General features: G+C 43.6%; 2 protein-coding genes across 2 annotated transcripts in view; both read left to right on the forward strand.

Annotated features, from left to right (window-relative positions):
* Nucleotides 1-9,238: 9,238 nt before the first annotated feature.
* Nucleotides 9,239-12,070, forward strand: hoxb4a (homeobox B4a). Its single transcript, XM_053337846.1, has 2 exons — nucleotides 9,239-9,985; nucleotides 11,634-12,070. Exons 1-2 carry the CDS (start codon nucleotides 9,502-9,504, stop codon nucleotides 11,909-11,911), a joined length of 762 nt encoding a protein of 253 aa, XP_053193821.1. The 5' UTR covers nucleotides 9,239-9,501; the 3' UTR covers nucleotides 11,912-12,070.
* A 4,377-nt stretch (nucleotides 12,071-16,447) lies between these two features.
* hoxb3a (homeobox B3a) overlaps nucleotides 16,448-18,955 on the forward strand; it is a 51,565-nt gene continuing 49,057 nt past the window's right edge. Inside the window, exon 1 of the mRNA XM_053337835.1 lies at nucleotides 16,448-16,524. The gene's annotated coding sequence lies outside the window, so the exon portion shown is untranslated. The remainder of the gene's footprint in view (nucleotides 16,525-18,955) is intronic.

Raw genomic sequence — 18,955 nt, forward strand, 5'->3', positions numbered from 1 at the left:
GTTGGAGCGCGCGCCTGTCCTGTTGGCCTGTCTATGTAATCTATACCATTTCCGCGTGCACGACCTTTCTAAAACGTCACATAAGATAAGCAGTGTTATTATATACATATATATGTGTTTTATATGTTAAAATCTCATCTATATGCTACAGGCCCAAATGGGAACTATAGGCTAATTCACAGACACGTGTAATAGGAAATGGAAGTGAACAGAAGAGAGTATAATATATAAAAACACGCATTCATTTTGCTGAAAGTGAGATGAAAAATGTAGAAGTATAAGGAAAGTATTGGTAGTGAAATGAGAAGGGAGAAGTGTGGACATATGGCTGCAGTTAACTCGATAAAAACCATCGCCGGGTTACAGAGAGTCGAATAACATCAATATAAATCCACCTGATACCTCCGCGCGTGATACCCACGCTGCTCAAAGGGCGTTAGGCAGGCACACACACACACACACACACACACACACACACACACACACACACACACAAACACAAACACACACACACACACACACACACACACACACAAACACACACACACACAGTTGTTTATTCGACCCCTATAAGCTGCAATACAACATATTCTATTAGTTTCCATATTCATATCTACATTCAGATAGCTGAGACTCTAAAAGTGATGGTGCGGTTGCGCTGCGGGTTCACATGTCAGCGTGCACGGCGGTGTCATTTATACTTCTACAACAAAAGAAGAGAAGAAAAAAAAAGAAGGAGAAATGATCCTGGAAGAAAAGAAAAATCTGTGTGTGAGAGGGGAGAGAAAGAAAAAAGTCCCCCCTCCCCTCACTCCCCCCCATTCCTCCCTCCTCCACATCTACTGACCATTTTTCTTCAAAGTAATGACTCCAACTCAATTTAGTATGACGGAGAGAGAGGGGGGGGGGGGGGGAGAGAGAGAAGGATAAAGAACGAAATGACAGAAAGAGGGGATGGGGGAGGTAGAGAGAGAGAGAGAGAGAGAGAGAAAGATGGGAGAGGGTAGAAATGGCAGAAAGAAAGGGTGTGGAAAAGAGAAGGGGGGAGACAGAGATAGAGAGAGGGGGGGGGGGGGGCTTGGCTGTGCTCGGGGTGAACGAGAGGTCAGCGCGTCTCACCAATATTAAAATGTGTACCGGGGACGCGGGGTGACACGCCTCGCCCGTTAAACAAAGAGTGTGCCAAACTGGCAGATTAATTTGAAAACTTGAGTCCGTGCACACACACACAACACTTAATGCCTTAAAGAGCCCACAGTCTTCCACTGCAGCCCTGCTCGCGCTCCCTCAGCCCCCAAACCGCTGGCTTGAACGCCGGGAAACACTGTGGGGTGAACGGCGCCGGTGACGGGGGTTTTCCTCTTATCATTTCACGCAGATTTGATCGCTGTTTTTTTTTTTGGGTTAAACTCCGCGGAGCTCCCCGTGCTGGTGTCGCGACGTTATGCTATACGGTGACGCGTTGCCTTTGTTTTTCTGTTGGATTATCAGCGTTAAAATTTGGCTTTAACCTACAACAGTAACACTCCGGTCATTTGAACGCAGATTCTGAGGCGACGCGGTTCGGATTCAGTCGCGTTTTAAAAAAAAAAGCTTTACCGGAGAACCGACGACTCTACCTCTACGCGCGTGTGTGTGCATGACAGGAGCAAGGGTGTCCGAATGACAATGATTTTTTTTCTCCCCCCTCCCTCCCCCCTCTTTTTTTTTAGATATCACGAAGAATCCCGAAGAGGTCAAAAAACCTGTGGCGTCGAAAGGAGAGAGAGAGATAGAGAGAGTGAGAGAGAGAGAGAGAGAGAGAGAGAGAGAGAGGGAGAGAGAGAGGGAACTGAGGTGTGAATGTTCTGTCTATGGAGGAAGAAAAAAAAGAAAAAAGGAGTGGAACACAGCTACCGGTTGAGCGGCTTGGTGGACATCTAAAAGAAGAAGAGTTATGGGGAAAAAAAGGAAAAGAAGAAGAAAATATGATGATGATGATGATGATGATGAGAAGAAGAGGAAAAAGGCTTGAAGTCGATGTGACGACGACTCCAGAAAGGAGAGGCGGATCCGCGAGCTACAGAGGAGTGAGTACACAAAAAACACAAATGGCCTTGTAGAAGAAGAAGCTGCCTCATTTGCATATCGTTATGTGTGTGTGTGTGTGTGTGTGTGTGTGTGTGTGTGTGTGTACTTTCTTGCTCAAGCTTCAAGCTGTGTGTATGTGTGTATATGTGTGTGTATGTGTATGGCAGGTGCTTTGCCCATGCTGGGAGGAAAGGGCAGACCACGTGTTGCACGAGCTGCCGCAGAACCCCCCCCCCCCCCCCCCTTCCTCCTCCTCTTCTTCCTCCTCCTCTTCCTCCTCTCCCCCTTTCTTGTTTCCACCTTTCCACCAAGTTTTTTGTTAACTTTAATGATTTTTTTTCTTCCTACCAATCCACATCTTTGATAGATTATAGGCTGCGTGCACGTGACACCGCGGGTGTATTTGAACTGTGTGTGTTTTTGTCTTGTGCGTCCCGTCCCTTCACTGTATACCCTCACCATCCTGCTGCTGCTTCATTAGTTAGTTTAATTAAGCAACTTAAAGCTGAATGACTTCAGGAGCACTCAACACATTTTGGCTATAATTTAGGCCTAATTTATGATCACGTGACATGTTTAAAATCTAGTATAATCTAGATAGATAGATAGATAGATAAACTCATACTCTCTCTCTCTCTCTCTCTCTCACACACACACACACACACACACCACCTTCACCACTATATGGCTACTGAGGGTGAAGGCGAGGTCGTGGTCAGTGGAAGGTTAAAGGTCACACTGGCCAACTTTCTCCCCCCTTCCTTTAGTTTTAAATGCATTTATTTTGAAAAACCCGCTTTTTTAAAAATTGTGTTTGATTTAGAATACGGGATTTTCTCCTCTATTTTAAAATGTTCGTGTAAACATTCCCTACAACATATAACAAAGCTCGGTTAATGCTCCACATGTGGTATAATTGTAGACAAAAGTGAAGAAGAGAGAGAAGGAAGAAATGATCGATGGAGGATGAGTGAAGCGAGTGTTTTTTTGCAATAGTGCTGCGGTTTATTTTCATCCAGATGTGTGGTGTTGATATAGAAGCACATGGTGTATTATAAGCCTGTAGAGAGCGGCAGTGGTTTCTGCTGTTTATTTTCCTCTGCTGATTGCTAATGTGTTGTTGCTCTGATTATAAAGCTGACTGTGGAATCAAATGTGATTCCTCTTGATTCCGCGGGGAGCATTTGTTTCTTTTCACCACAATCTATATTTATATGCTTTCCACTCCTTCAAAACAAATGCTGGTGTAGAGCAGCCTTGTGTTCTTTCTTCTTCTTCTTTTCTTTTTTTAAATATGCCAGCGCTTTATTTTTTACAAGCTGTGTGTGTTGTTGAGATGTGCTGCTGTTTAGCATTAACAGTAAGATGTGTGGATATGTTTATAATATGAAAGCATGTTTTTCATTTTCCTCTGCAGTATAAAGACAGAGTCGCAGTTCTAGTTTGCCACTCGTCAGATTAGATTTTAGAGGGATTACTTTATTATGAAAGCGCGGCAGTATTTCTATTTTTCAGCCAGCTTCTTGAGTGTTTCTATTTCCCACTTTTAGCTGACACACTACAGGCTGCAGCTTTTGTATAATTCATTTAGTTTTACACTCTCCCTTCAGATCAGGCCTTTACAGCAGCGCTTCATTTTTCCTCTCTCCTTCTTTCTCTCCTTTTTTTTTTACTTTGCATGACAATAAGCAGAGCGATGGATCCCGATTTATTTTTCAAACTACACAAAAGAGCAGAACTGCATTTCTCTTCTCTCGTCGTTGTCTCTCTAGCCTTTTTTTGTCCTTGGTTAATATTTCAGGACATTGACATGTCCCGGTCGCAGCACATAATGAGTCCGTTTAACCCTTCAATATGTTCATTTTAATTTTCCTCATTGTGTCTTTATAGCAGCTACGTTCTGCTTGTGGGGGGAAAAATCTGCCGCTTTTTTTTAGCGTTATATTTAGGCTTAGTTTAAAATGACACAAGGGAAAACTAGCTTTTTGTTTTATATTGTGTTATAAGCAGCAGACTCACTATTAATCTCTTTATTTTGGAGGGACAGCAGCTGTACAAACAGTGAAATCTTACTTTAAAGGCTCGTTCAAATTAATCCGCTTTAAGAGAGAGGCTTTATGTTTTTTTTTTTTTGTTGTTTTTTTTTTGGAGTATGCAGAGAGTCGCAGCTTTGCCAAAAAATCACAAACGGACTTTGAGGAGACGCTGATGGGACAAACTTGTTAAGAAGGTCATAAATTGAGGGGGAGACGCTAAAAAAAGTTATTTATTCACCAGGGCCTCTCTCTTCCGCTACTTGAATATTTTATTGCTTTTTATTTCACACACACACACACACACACACACACACACACACACACACACACACACACACACACACACACACACACACACACACACCTCCCTTCCTAAAAAAACCCTTTCAACCTCAGGAAGTTACCATTTGTGAGCTTGTTGGTGTTTGAAGAGTAAACGGAATTGACCCGCAATAAAAGTCCCGTGTTTAAATGCAGATCAGCTGTCTGTGTCATCCTCTGTCTGTCCCTCACTCTGAAACACGCGCCAAATATTATGTCTAAATGTTACCAGCACAGAAAACCCCTATTTTTGTTTCTTCTTCTTCTTCTGTCTCCTATAGCTGGTCGTGCATGCGTGTGCTTGCTGTGTATGTGTGTGTGGTTTGAAAACAGGACGGTCTGGTTTTTCAGGTAGGGGGCGGGGGGGGCGGGGGGGGGGGGCAGCTACAGTGAAGTGGTCCTTAGCTTTCTGAGAGGTTAGGATTTATAGTGTTTACATATTCTACAACAAAGGCTGCTGTTTGTTTTGCCTTGTTTTTGAAAGAAATAAGCACATTTCCAACATATAAGTAAATGTATTTTAGCGGATTGCGAAATGCTGCATTTGCGGTTGCTCGGAAATATTGTTTTTATCGCATTAAATCTAGATTTGGTGAGACACGCATTTCTTTTTCACTCCCCCACCTATACCTTGTGAATAGCTGTGAGTATGTGTGCCTCTTTAGTGAACACATTGACCTCTACCTGTAGCCGGAAACAATGGCCTCCCCATTTTTGAGGTGAATGGCGGCTGCTGACAAACTTGACAGAGAGGGGGGAAAAAGGAGGGGAAGTGCAGCAGCCAGACTCACCGCACCACACCTTGATCGATACCTGAGATGACCCGCAGCAGAGCGGGGGGGGGGGGGGTCAAGGTGACAGAAACACGCTCACACCTGCAAGAATAGAATAGAATAGAATAGAATAGAATAGAATAGAGTAGAATAGAATAGAATAGAATAGAAACAAAGCAGGTTAAAGTTGGGTTATTTAAAGGATGAGGACTGGAAGATAAAATAGAAATGATGAGGAATATAATAAAAACAGAAGATGCACATTGGACACAGCTTCTCTACACAGCAGCTTCATGCTCTCCTCTCTGCTTTTGTTGTCCGGTCCGGTGATGTATGAGCAACTTTTGGAGGAAACGGAGAACAGCAATATTGCCTGCAGCGGGGAGGGAGTGTCAGTGTCACAAAATCAATGTTGGGAGCAGCACAGGAGCAGCAGCACAACAAGCCCTGATAGAAATGACATGGAAAACATAGCAGCAAAAAACACATTTCTACGTGGAAAGCATAAAGAGCGTTCTCATGTATCAATCATTTTCCATTGTATCTGTGTAATCCCAGTCAATTCTATATCTGTGTGATATGATAGGCCTGTAAACTAAAAATAAAACAGCTCCAGCAGGTTAAATACGTTCTAAATGAAAGTGAGGGAGAAGACAGTGTGTCCTCGTGCTTCAGTTTGAACCCTGATTATATTACATTGTGTTCTATTTATTTAGAAAGACGAGGAAATAAGCATCATAACGAGCGCATGGCTCTTGAGCGCGCGCCGGAGTCAGATCACTTTTTAATTTAGTTAAAATCAGAGTTTTGGAGACAGACTGCTGCAATTCATTTAGCATAGCGACAGGACATTTATTCATGTATTCATTGGTCCATCCATTCTTCAGTCAGATCACTCAGAACAATTTTTGATAGGACAGTGTTTCCCCGTGCCAAGCGATTTGTCTTTTCTTTCATTAAATTCTGTTCATTCTGTTAGAGCGCTGCACGGTTGGCTCTGCCAAGTTTTTTCTCCCCCCCTTCTCCTCCTTCCTTTTTTTCTTTTTTCTTTTGGATAATTATAACTTAAATTCTAATGTCATTCTAATTAAATCTTGTTACGTGGACGGAACGATTTATAGTTTGATTTGGAATAAAAGTTTCGTTTTAAACTGTAGTGAGAAACTCAATTTGAGCAAGAAAATAATCAAATTAATACAAAAAAGATAGAATTTGTTCCCCACTGATAGAGGCCTGCTGCCCCCTTTTAAGTAATGCAATAGTAAAAAAGTCGTATTTAACATTATAACAGATATAAATAGTATTATTTTATATCATAAATCATTTTTCATAATTTCCGGGGCCTATTATTAGCCGGCTGCGTGCTTTACTCTCATTCGTCATTGTAAAAGCGTAAAAATACCAATAAGCCATTAAATATTCAGTGCACACTCCATTAAAATGAAACGAACAGGCCGCGATTTTTATGTGAAAGATTTATTTGGCTGTTTCGCGTTTTAAACCTGTGAGGAAAAGATCATTTAAACGGAAACGTACAGCTCACCTGTCCTCCCTTCGCTCCCACGCATCCTTATCACTCTCTCGTGCATTAAACTCACACAATAAAACATCCAACATATTTATTTTTATTTTATTCTCTTTCTATTAAAAGACACTTACAGGAAGTGTTACAGCATTATTATAACTTCATCATCACCATCATCATCACCACCAGCTGTATGCGGGTCAGAGGGTCACTAAACAGAAAACAGTATAGATGGATGAAAATATTCCAGTGTGGCTGCGACAGACAGTGAGTTTATGAAAGCAATAAAAGTCTATCGACGGTGTAAAAACCTTCTGCCTCCTGAGAACCGCTGTCTTCTATATCTACCCTGTAGATCCGGATTTGTGTGAAAATCATTAAAACAATCACAAATTCGCTTCTAGGGGAGTATATAGTAGATTTATACACTACGGCAGCGATGGATCCAACACAGGAAGCAGAGGCCTGCCCTGTAGCTGTGATTATTGGCTTCTAACGACTTTTATTCAGGACTAAACCGCTGCTTTAGATTTGATTTTGTTTGTATATCTAGCTGTAATATATAGCTGCTTCTATGTTATACGTTAAAATGATACGTCATTTGAGTAAAAGCTATTGTATTTATTTCAGGGCTGTGTTGATTGTTGGCGTTTTGCTGTATGAATGTGGCAGTTTGTAATGTCACCTTGTTCTATATAAAAAAAAACTCAATTCAACTTTTGTACATTTTTATTTCTTGTGTTGATCATGGCAGTTTTTTAGTTTTTTTTAAAAAGGCCAACTCCAGCTGGAATTGGACTCTTTTTATTTATTATTTGTCCTGTTGAAAAATGATGTGGTCTGCTTTACTGTTCATCTAGGCGTATTGGGGGGGTTGGGTGTGTGTGTGTGTGGAAGTGGAGGTGGAGGTGGAAGGGGGGGGGGGGGGGGGGTTAGATTTCGATTGAGAGACGGTCAATTTTCTCGAAACAAAGGACTTAGATATCTCCATCATTTCCCTTGTGTGTGTGTCTGTGTGTGTGTGTGTGTGTGTGTGTGTGTGTGTGTGTGTGTGTGTGTGTGTGTGTGTGTGTGTGTGTGTGTGTGTGCGCGCACCTTTAGTCCTGCTGATAACATTACACAAAGTGCACGAGAGCATCGCTTTGATTGGGTGGAAAACTCGAACAAATTCTATTATATGCTTTTCAATTTCTGTTGCTTTCTATCCTGCTCGTTCATTGCAGTTTTGTGTACTTTGTGGTGCATTTAGTGTCGATGACGCAGAGAAGGAACCGAGTAGATTAAGTAACATTAAAGTGAGATTAATATAAAAACCTGTTTATAGAAAGAATGATATTAAAATGTTTCTGTGCGTCTTTATGTAAAATATTGTGTTTTTTGGTGTGTTTTTATTTCTGTTAAAATCTTTATGAACAAGAAAGTGACAACATGAGTTAGACTGTTATGTTGTACATTTGATGTTGGTATTTGGAGAGAGGGAGCAGAGCTATGAAAGCCTGGCAGTCAGTGTGAATGGGTCACGGTTGGGGGGGAAATGAATCTCCTTCAGGAGGCAAAAAAACAAAGAGCGGTGTATCTGTTCAAGTAATGCCACAGCTCAAGGGCAAAAGCAGCCGCGCAATCTGGATGTGGCATGCGCCTCGGAGTGGGAGTATGCACTTACTATGCCAGGGATGTTAATATCTGGAAGTGAGGAGGGAGTTATAAATCCTGCTCATTCATGCAAAGTAAAAAAAAAAAAAAAAAAAAAGCGACTCTGGCTGAGGCTGAATTATCATGCATGGGGAGTTAAAATGTGGATTGGGCGCTTGTTGGAGCAACAAAAAAAAAAAAGAAAAAGAGGGGGGAAAGGTGCTGGATGCTCGTTCCTAATGCAAAGGTCTGCTAGTGATTTAGGAGGCCGTGTAACCTGAATTAGTTGATGAATTTTCTATCGATCCTAAACAAGCCAGATTTATCTCTGACACGCTGCTGCTGCTGCTGGGTGGCGGCACAGCAGCCGGCCAGGCCAATCTCCTACTCTCCCTGTTATTAGCGATTTAAAAGAGCCGAGAGAAAGAAAGAAAAAAAAGCTTTGGCAAGCTCGCTACACTCACACACACACACACACACACACACACACACACCCAAATATATACAGAGAGGGTGGTGCAGGCGCCACTTTAAATCCCCCCGAGCGCTTTCTTTCTACTGTTTTTTTCTGTTTTCTTCATTTTTCTATTTGAAGTTCCAGCCAGACGCGTAAGAGGGGGAAAGGGTTCGTTTGCAATAAGGGGAGGACTTGTCATCTCTACTGTACTCTGTTGCTCGTGTGTGTCCTTGCACGCGCGTTCCTGCAGCTGCAAGCGGGATCTATTTCGAGCGTGTGGGACGCGCTTTGTTATTGTTGTGATTCTCTGCCTGCTTAAAGAAGCATGCGTGCAGACATGTGGCGGAGAGATATATAGAGAGAACTGGGCATGAAAAGAGTGAGAGAGAGACGGGGAGGGAGCAGGGAACGTATGGTGGAAGGCTGAGAATGCCCACAAACTGAGGCCATATGATGATGCGCGTGCGGGAGCCGTGTATATGCTTAATCCCATTTCCTTATCCGGGGTTCGTTCTGGAGCCGCGCCATTGGCTGGCTGCCGTCACGTGTCTTTCTTAACTTTGTTCACTTGACAGAAAAGTAGGAGGGTTCAACGGAACAGGAATAACCGAAGAGTAAAGGGATGAGATATAAATTTTAGTTATATATTTTCCGAGTAGGTGCAATTCCACAAAAAGACTGAAATTAATGGCCATGAGCTCCTATTTGATCAACTCCAACTATGTGGACCCGAAGTTCCCACCGTGCGAGGAATACTCACAGAGCGACTATCTACCCAGCCACTCTCCGGACTATTACAGCTCCCAGAGGCAGGAGCCTGCTGCCTTTCATCCGGACTCTGTCTACCACCACCACCATCCACACCACCCACACCACCAGAACCAACAGCAGCAGCAGCAGCAGCGAGGCGAGCCGCCGTACACGCCGTGCCAGCGCGCAGGGCAGCCCGCTTCGGTGGTGATGTCGCCTCGGGGTCACGTCCTCCCACCGGCCGGACTACAGACCACCCCAGTCCCGGAGCAGAGTCACCGCTGCGAGTCGGTGACACCTAGCCCGCCACCACCGCCTTCTTGCGGCCAAACGCCCCACAGCCAAAGCACTTCTTCCCCCGCGAGCAACCGTAAAGACCCAGTCGTTTACCCGTGGATGAAGAAAGTCCATGTAAACATCGGTAAGTGCTTGCATGCAAACTTCTTTTTCTCTCTCTCTCTCTCCCTCTCTCTCTCTCCCTCACTCTCTCTCTCTCGCTGCGCCTTTGTGCCTGCAGTTGAAACCCACGCCGTCAGCTAGGTGTCCACCGTCTAAAATCTACGGCTTCCCCTCCCTGTTTTCTGTTAGAAGTATAGACGATAGCCCTTGGGTCAAGATTTACGATCGTCTGTTTGCAGGGCCAATATAATTACACCCTCCATAAATTTTTATTACACCTCTCTGCTGAGGTGCCTTTTGAAGTCCGATCTTAGGCTCTTCTGCTCTAATTCCTCGCCTTATGACAACTCAGACCGAGCCCATAAGTTAGCTTTTATGCTTTGGTAATTTGATTTTAAGTGGTCGGGTTGTATAAACGGTGTACTTTACTCTGTCGAGCCTTCCTTCCCCACTCGTTGTTCCAGGGGAGGGAAAGTTTTATGGCAGCTGAAATATTCATGTTTATGGAGCCGGTCGTAAAACACTAATGTAAAAGCGAAGAGCTCCAGTCTATTAGGAGGCTTCTCTGTAATGTTATAATAGACTTGCTGCCTATTGCGTGTTGGAGGATAAGTAGAGCTCTTGTGTTTTTTGTTTTGTTTGTTTGTTCGACAAAAATCAAAAATGCCACTTTTGCAAAGTCATCCGTGATGTATTCAGTCTGCTGAGTGTTTACTCTGTAAGAAAAAGTGTTGCATGTTCTTCTTTGCACAGTGATTTCATGTTTTCAAAATGCTTTGCTTTCTACTGTCCGGGAGTAGTTCAGGGTGGATTTGTTGAATCATTACCCAGTCGGCCATTCAGCGCCGTCGTGTATAGCTGCTGCACCCCCCACCACATTTATCCCCAACCAATTTATAGAGCAGACAATGCTACCATCCCTGCTCTCAGTCTCATATACTACCGTCTGTGCTCATCTCATTCGCTCTTTTCTTGTTATATATATTTATATATCGTGCTCGTGGGTGCGCAATAGTGTCAGAACAGCATTTTTTTATCCCCCTCTGACGTGGCCGTGGCCCCCCAGATTTGCTCCCATATCACAACATTTGGACAGCAGCGTCAGACAGGCTGAGCTGAGAGGATTCACACAGCCGCAGGGCCTAAAAAATGACACCTGACGACGTGAATTGAGTGAAAACACACAAAAAACCAGAGCGTCAAATAAACAACTCGTGCGTTAACATCTGTATTTGACCTCACAGAAAATAACACAGAGCAGGAGAAAAAGATGGTTGCGGTCTTTGAATTGTTTGCCAGCGTTGCAGCCATTTTTTGTTTTAAATTATCACTGAGGATCCAAGCGGAGGCTTTATTTCTCCTCTTTAGCATGCACTTACATTCTTTCCCCTCTCACTGACGTTAAAGGCTGTTTTTAGGTTTGTGACTTACCTCACACTACTGTCTTGCGTCATCACTTTATGTATTCATACCTCGAGCCAATAGCCTACTGGTAATAATAATTGTAATAACGCGAGTGGCGGTTTATCTACTGTTGAAAACCCCAAAACAGTAGCGAAATACCCTATTTATTATTATTATTATTATTGTTATTGTTATTGTGGGGTATTGTGGCTGTTGTTTGTTGCTGTTGTCATGACCATTTCTCCCCCATTGTTCTCTCCTCACAGTGAGTGCAAACTACACAGGAGGTGAGCCCAAACGTTCACGGACGGCCTACACGCGCCAGCAGGTCCTGGAGCTCGAGAAGGAGTTCCATTACAACCGGTACCTGACGCGCAGGCGCAGGGTGGAGATAGCTCACACGCTTTGCCTGTCAGAGAGGCAAATCAAGATCTGGTTCCAGAACCGGAGGATGAAATGGAAGAAGGATCACAAGCTGCCCAACACCAAGGTCCGCTCCGGGACAAACACCAACACAAACTCCCAGGCTCTAACCGGCTCGTAGAAGCGCTCTACCAGGACTTCTACAGCCTTGGTTCTTTGGCTCTTTGTCTGATGTTTTCCCTTTTTCCTCCCCTGATTTCCCCCTAAAAAAACTGAACGCAGAATTGACAGCCATGCTTGTAACCACGGAAACCTGCACTTTGGACCGGAATAACGCCTTTGCTCTGGATGGAGAGAGAGAGAGGAATGTCATTGCCGCCCTGTTCGGCCCTGATCTGTGCTGATGTTACACACTATAATATGACGTTATGACGCGGGAGGGAGGGAGGGGGGGGGGGGGGTGTATGGAGGGGACATTTCCCCATTCATAAAACATGAAATGAACAAAAGTGAGGAGAAGAAGGAGACTGAAAGAACTGAGGAAATGATGCGGCCGCTTCCTTGCTTTATCCCCTCCATTCTCTCCTTGCCTCTCTGTTGTTTTTAATTTTTCTGTCTTTTTTATACTCCTCTCTCTCTCTCTTTCTCTTTCTCTCTTTCTTTCTATGACAGAGCACGGCAGGCAGGAGTCATGCCCGTGTGTGTGTGTGTTTGTGTGTGTGTGTGTGTGTGTGTGTATGTTTATGTATGTGTGTGTGCGTGTGTGGTTTCTTTACTCCTCTTTTTTTTCTACACTTTTTTTTTTTTTGGTGAAGATGGATCCTCGTTTTCATCTTTAATCATGCCAAACTCGGGGCCCATTTGTCATGTTTACTCTGCGGGTACAAAGCAAAGGGGTGAACCGCGGCTCTGCCCATTACCCCTCTCGCCCCCTACTCCTCCCTGAACCCCCCTCCCTCCCCCCTCCTCCCTACACCACTGCTCCTCAACCCAACCATCTCACCCCCCTTCCTCCTTCCACACGCACACACGCGTGTAATAAATGGAACTATAGTTTCGTCCAAAATAGTATTCTTACACCTCACCTCACACACACAAACACACATAAACAAAAAGCACGCATGCTCACATCCTCCCTTCTTTCTTCCTTACATCACTCTAACATGAAATCTAACCTCCGTCTCATCCACAGTGACACCAGGCAGGTTTTTTTCTATCTCGCGGTTATCATTTCAACTGTAGACATTTCTTTGTTATTTTTTTTAATGACAAACAAATATAGCTTTTTAAAATTTGAATTATAGTTATTTTTGAATTCAGTGTTGATTGTAAAAAAAAAAGAAAGGCCGTTATTGCTGAGAATAGCAAAGGAGCGTTTATGTGGTCCGTTGATTGTTCATTTTGTGATGTTGTATACAGGGAAACAGACTGACAGGGTGAGACAAGTCATATAGAGTTATTAATAATAAAGAATAATATTAATAATAATAATAATAAGGCATTTTTCTAAACAGGGTTTCTAAAGCTGCCTAAACAAAGGACACTAATATCCAAACCAAAATCCTGGTACAGATAGCTCACAACACAGTATAAACGCAGCACTATACAATGTACTACCTATTACCTCAGTTGTACTTATATATGTTTTATTTTTTTGGTCATCTTATTTTTTTCTCTTGCTCCTTTAATGAAGTGACAGCTTTTTCGAGCTTTTATATTTTTGGAATTGTGTGACGAGTTATTATAATAATTATTATTATTATTACCTGCAATACAAAACATAAAAAAAAACTTCTATTAATTTCTTGTAGGCAAAAATAAAGGGAAAGAAATGTAATTTAATTCTAAGCAGCTGTCCTAAAGAGGAGCAGGGACGCTGAGACAAGTAAGGAGCCTTTTGTTGCATGTCTGAATTGTGTTGATTTATTTTTCTATTTCTTCTTCTATATGTCTCTCTCTTTTTCTCTCTCTTTTTCTCTCCCCTCCGCACATTAAATGCGCGCACACTTCCTTCCTTTCCTTTTTTTTATCCCTCTCCTTTTATTCTTTCACCTTGTGCCACTTTTTTATTTTTAGATATTCTATTCAAGTGTTTTTTTTAATGATTAAATTGATGTTATTTTATTTACATTCCAAAGATCCGTTTCTATCTTTATTGATGATGATAATAATAATAATGATGGTATTGTTGAACATGTGTTACCTCCCTTCTTCTCCCCCGATATGTAAGTTGCTCCTTTTCTCTGCTTATGCCTCCTCAGTGTGTCTACCTTCCTATTATTTGTAAATAGTTCATAGAAATTTAAATAAATGGCTGGAAAAAGTATCATTTTCTACCTTTCTCTCTTATTTCCTCTCTTTTCAAGTTGTTTTCTGTTCAGTTGAAGCTCTAAAAAATGAAATATCTGCTGTGAAATATTCCAAATCGGGAGGTTTGGAGTTACGGAAATATGCAACATAGCATTTTGAAATATCTCCTGTTAAATACTAGGTTTCGTTTTCTATATTTTTCCATTTAAAAGGAATATTTTCCCTTTTTTTGTTGCTTTGCACTGCATCCTCTCAGTGAGATTTAAGAGTGAAGGATGCATGTAAAGCATGTAAAGCGCGCACACACAGGCGCGCACAATAAATAATTTCATTTAATTCCACTGTTGGTTTTGCCTACAATCGCGCAGCGCAACCTGTCTGCAGAAATCAGGCTTCCTGTGATGATTAATCTGTCCCGGCCCTGACTGATCTTGGTACATTACGTCCTGTAATCTCGTTTTAAATCACAAACCGTCCCTCCGTTTCACTCCCGTTCTCCCGTTAATTTAACGGCTGCTCAGACTCGCTTGCACCGGCCCGACACACAGTATGGAAACCCCCCCTCCTCTCCCTCCCCCTCCTCTTTACTCTTCTGTTTCTAAAGAAAAAGAAAAAAAAAAGAATTAAATAGTTTCTCGCTTCGTGCTCTTTTAATGCTTTAATGAGTGTAATTTTTGCACAACGCATTTTTTCCCCTCTCCTTCCCGCCTTGTGTTTTCTGCACCGGTGCCGCGCGCGCATGTGTGTTTTATTTTTTATATATTACAAAAAAGGGGAGCGGGCCGGCGCCATAGCTCAAACCCTGACAACCAAATAGATAATCAACAAGACGAATGGCTTCTTTTGTAAGGCTCGGCTCCTGTATTAATTTTCATTTTCTTTTCTTAGAGCAGGTATCGAAAAATATAGAGCAAGAAAGAGAGGTGGAGGGGAGGGAGAACGAGAAAATAGCATTCCTCCCGATGAACTTTAAACAAAAAAAGTCTGCCCCCCAAATTGGTCCGCTCGTATTCCTCGGCCCAGAGAAGATTCCCTATTACTTGTTGGTTGATTTCTCCCTGGGCCTCTTGCCACAGAGACTCCCTCTTCCCATTTATCTGTTTTCTTCCTATTTATGAAAGGCTCCTCCAGCGCAAAACCGCCCTCCTATCAAACTGTACACCTACATTTGCTCAAACACACAAACACACACACACACAAACAGACACACACTGCGCCAAATGCGTGAAGCCTTACATATGGTGTAGGCTTGTAAGCTTGTATTTTCACACATTGCAGCATTTCATCCTTTTTAATCCCATTTTCTCCTTTTTTATTTACCATTTTTTACTATTAAACGTTCCAAATTTATGTTTTCCAGTTTTAAATTTAGCCTTCCTAGAAATTATTCATTTCCAGTTGCCAAAGGAGAACGACATATATATTTTGTCTTATTATATAGACTTGTATGAGGTTTAATACCTTCTCCTCCACACATACAATCCCTCAGGCGGTGCACCTCTCCTCACATAACATAATATTTGTGTCCAAATGCTGTAATTTTCGCTACAGACCAGCCGTAGGTCTACTATACTGGAGTATGTTGGCACCCCCTCCTCCTCCTCCTCCTCCTCACCAATATTCACACACACACACATATGTGCCTTCACAATAACCCTCTAAATCCCCTGAGCACTTGCAGTCCGATTTGAAATAAATGAATTTGTGTGCGGGGTGACACCGCGCACAATAAAATCCACTGAGGAATCCTTATTCTTTTTTTTTAGCTCCCTTTATCAGCCGAGGCCTTCTGCTGCTTCTGTGAATGAGAGCAGATTTTTTGTGTGTTAGAGAGAGAGAGAGAGAGAGAGAGAGAGAGTGTGTGTGTGTGTGTGTGAGAGAGAGAGAGAGAGGATGCCCTCCCTCACCTCCTTCCCCCTTCCTTGCTCCGGAAAAGTTCACCGCCATTATTTTCTGGACAGGACAGAGGGGGACGGGGGGACGGGGGGGGGACGGCACCTCAAGAAAAATGCGAGAATTATACAAGAAAAAATCATTAATCACTTGTTCTTCTTTAAACACTTCTTCTCCTTCTTCTTCTCCCATTGTCAGCCCGGCAGCCACACACAAGACCCCTTCTGCCAGGAGAGAGAGAGAGAGACAGAGCGGGGGCATGGAAGAGAGAGAGACAGAAGAAAAGAAAAAGAAGACGTCTTGGAAGACACTTGGAAGACCCCCCCCCCCCCCCTCATCCCCTCCTACCCTCCTTCCCTCTCACACTCACACACACATAAACACTCATATACACTTCCCTCCCCTTCCCACCCATTCACAAGCTATTTTTACACCGCACAAGTATCCAAGCATAAGAAAAAAAAACTTTTTTCCTCCTCATTGGAAAGAAGAAAAATCCCTCCAAAAGAAAGTGCAACAAACCAGTGAAGAGAGCTTTCACAGCGCGAGGACAAGATGGTTCATAAAGTGCTGGAAGTGGTGGCGACTAAGGTAAGAGGCCTGGGAATTTCATTCTGTCTCTCCTTTCCTTTCCTCTCCTCTTGTTTTGGCTCTTCTCTCTGTCTCTTCTCCTGTGTGTGACGGCTCGGTGGCGTTTTTATGGTTTTATTGCCCCCTGCGCATTTGGCGAGGTCAGGAGAAGAGGGCATGTGTATGGCATGTGTGGTGGGGGGACTTTGATTTTTTTTTTTTTTTAGGGGACTTTTGGAGTTGAATGTTTGTGTAGGAAGATGAGTGTGACTGTGTGTTTGCGCGCAGTGTACACAGCTACAATTGACGGCCTTGTGTTGTTGTGTGTGCTGTTTTCTGGTTTCTTCACAGTTTGTGCAACTGTTTCCGTACCCCCCCCTCCCCTCCCCTCCCCACCCTCCTCCTCCCTCCCTCCTTCCTCACACACTCACACACACACACACACACACACACACACACACACACACACACACACACACACACACACCTACACTTTTGCTGCGGTGGTGTCACTTCAACGTCTGTTTGTCACTAGTGAGGCCTGCCCGTTTCTTGCGCATCTGTTGTGCGTAAAAATGTGTTGTTTTACGTGCCGATGTTTGTGCTGGATTCATCAGATTTAGCTGAGGCTGCGTATATAATTTATATGGCTATATGATGGCAGTTGCATTATGAGAGTAACACAGTTGCATATGCAGAGTGCAGGTCATATTACTCCAGGAAAAAAAATGTAGAAGTGGTCTGTGTGACAGAATGGCTCAAGTGAATAATTTCTGGTTCACCCAAGAGCTTATTATGCATTATGTCTTGGCTCTGTTTCTGTGGTTATAAAGTGTTGCTGTGGTTTAGGCCTGCAGCTTTTAATGAGATACAGTTGTGTGTGTGTATGAGTGTGTGTGTGTTTTGTCAGCCAGGTGCAAACAGGCTACATACACTGTGGTGGGAATATGAATAATACGGCGCTCAATTGGAAAGAGGGGTGTAGTGGGAGAGGATGGGGAGGAGGGGAGGTGAAAAAGAAAAATTAAAAGAACTGAAGGCAGCGCTGGTTAATGGATACTCTCTTCGGTCGCGCTCCAAAACAATTTACCCTCGAAAATAAACGATTTTCGAGGCTTTCCAAATGAACTGGGAACGATCGCCCGGTCGCCGCGCGCGCTCAGGCCCTCCGGTATCTGCTGATCCGAGCAGTAGCAGCCTCAGGATGTGCACTCACTCCTGTTTGACCCCTTTCACAAATCAATCTGCGCGGGGATTAAAAATAAAAGGGCAGCGGTTCTTTGGATGGAGGAGCTCCGGACTCCCATGGGGGAACGCAGGCCATGCAAGTGATGCGTGGAGAAGTAAGAGAAACAAATGGTGGAAATATAAGAGGCTGGTATCGAAGGATAGGCTGAGAGAGAGAGAGGGAGAAAGAAGTGGAGGAGGAGAAGGAAAAAAAATCGATGGTCATTGCAGGGACAGCGGAATGGGCAAGCTGCGGCCACAGAGGGTTCAACCAGAGGACACGTTTTTCTGACCGATGAGGTCCACTGGCTCTGAAGCCAGAGGCTGACCCGTGGTTAGTCCCCCACCCCCGCACACACACACACACCACTCCCACCCCAATCACTCCTGGCCCCCCTTGACCTCTCAAAGACTGTTGGACCCTCCGCTCCCTCGGACATTCCCAGACCTCCGGAGCCCCCGGGCCACTTAGTCATAACAGGCCGAGTTCAGGGCACTGTAACCCGGGGGCACGTCGGCGATATCTCCGCTCCCACACCCAAACAAGCAGACAGTAGAGTGACAAGTAAAGCAACCACCTATAGGCAGGGGTCAGCTACAGGCCACTGCTCACTGTCACTTCAATAAGACTAACTGGAGAGTAAAAATAAAAGATGAATTATGCCTTACCAAAATAAAATGTTTATGTTTTGTAATTTTTAGAATAACCTTTAGTCAGTATATCATTTTAGGGCAAAGTTTGTCAAACTTCTTGTCCAGTCTCAGTGTAAAGCACTGAAGACACTGATACAGATGCATGCTGGTAATTCTAACTGTATGGTTTGGTATGAAGGGATCAGCCAGGCTTGTTAGCGAGGCTCATACACACACACACACACACACACACACACACACACACACACAGAGAATGTGCAGCCTGATGCTGGACACTATTTGGACAGACTAGGACCTGAGTGTAAACACAGCCTGCCCCTACAGATTGCCTCGCTGAAAAGCCGCCGAGCTGCACTTTTAACTTCCGAGGCCTGTTGCAGCCCCCCTGTTACCAAGTTCCAGTTTATGTTTGGTAAATTTCACTCGCTTTGACAAGATGATTCATAGCAGCCAAAAGAATAACAGAAAGCACAATAGAATTATGATAGTTTTACCATCAGTGCATTTCAGTTATTTACCAGTACTGGGCTGGTGGCTGGTGGTCATTTTCCAGCTGGGTAATCTGACCTGC

This window comes from Scomber japonicus, chromosome 18, assembly GCF_027409825.1.
Source record: "Scomber japonicus isolate fScoJap1 chromosome 18, fScoJap1.pri, whole genome shotgun sequence".
NCBI classification, from domain to species: Eukaryota; Metazoa; Chordata; class Actinopteri; order Scombriformes; family Scombridae; genus Scomber; species Scomber japonicus.

Excerpts from the sequence above, each read along its gene's own strand:
- hoxb4a (XM_053337846.1), top strand. The coding sequence starts at position 9,502 with ATGGCCATGAGCTCCTATTTGATCAACTCCAACTATGTGGACCCGAAG. Across the intron at positions 9,986-11,633 it reads GAAAGTCCATGTAAACATCG|TGAGTGCAAACTACACAGGA; the intron begins GTAAGTGCTTGC and ends CTCTCCTCACAG.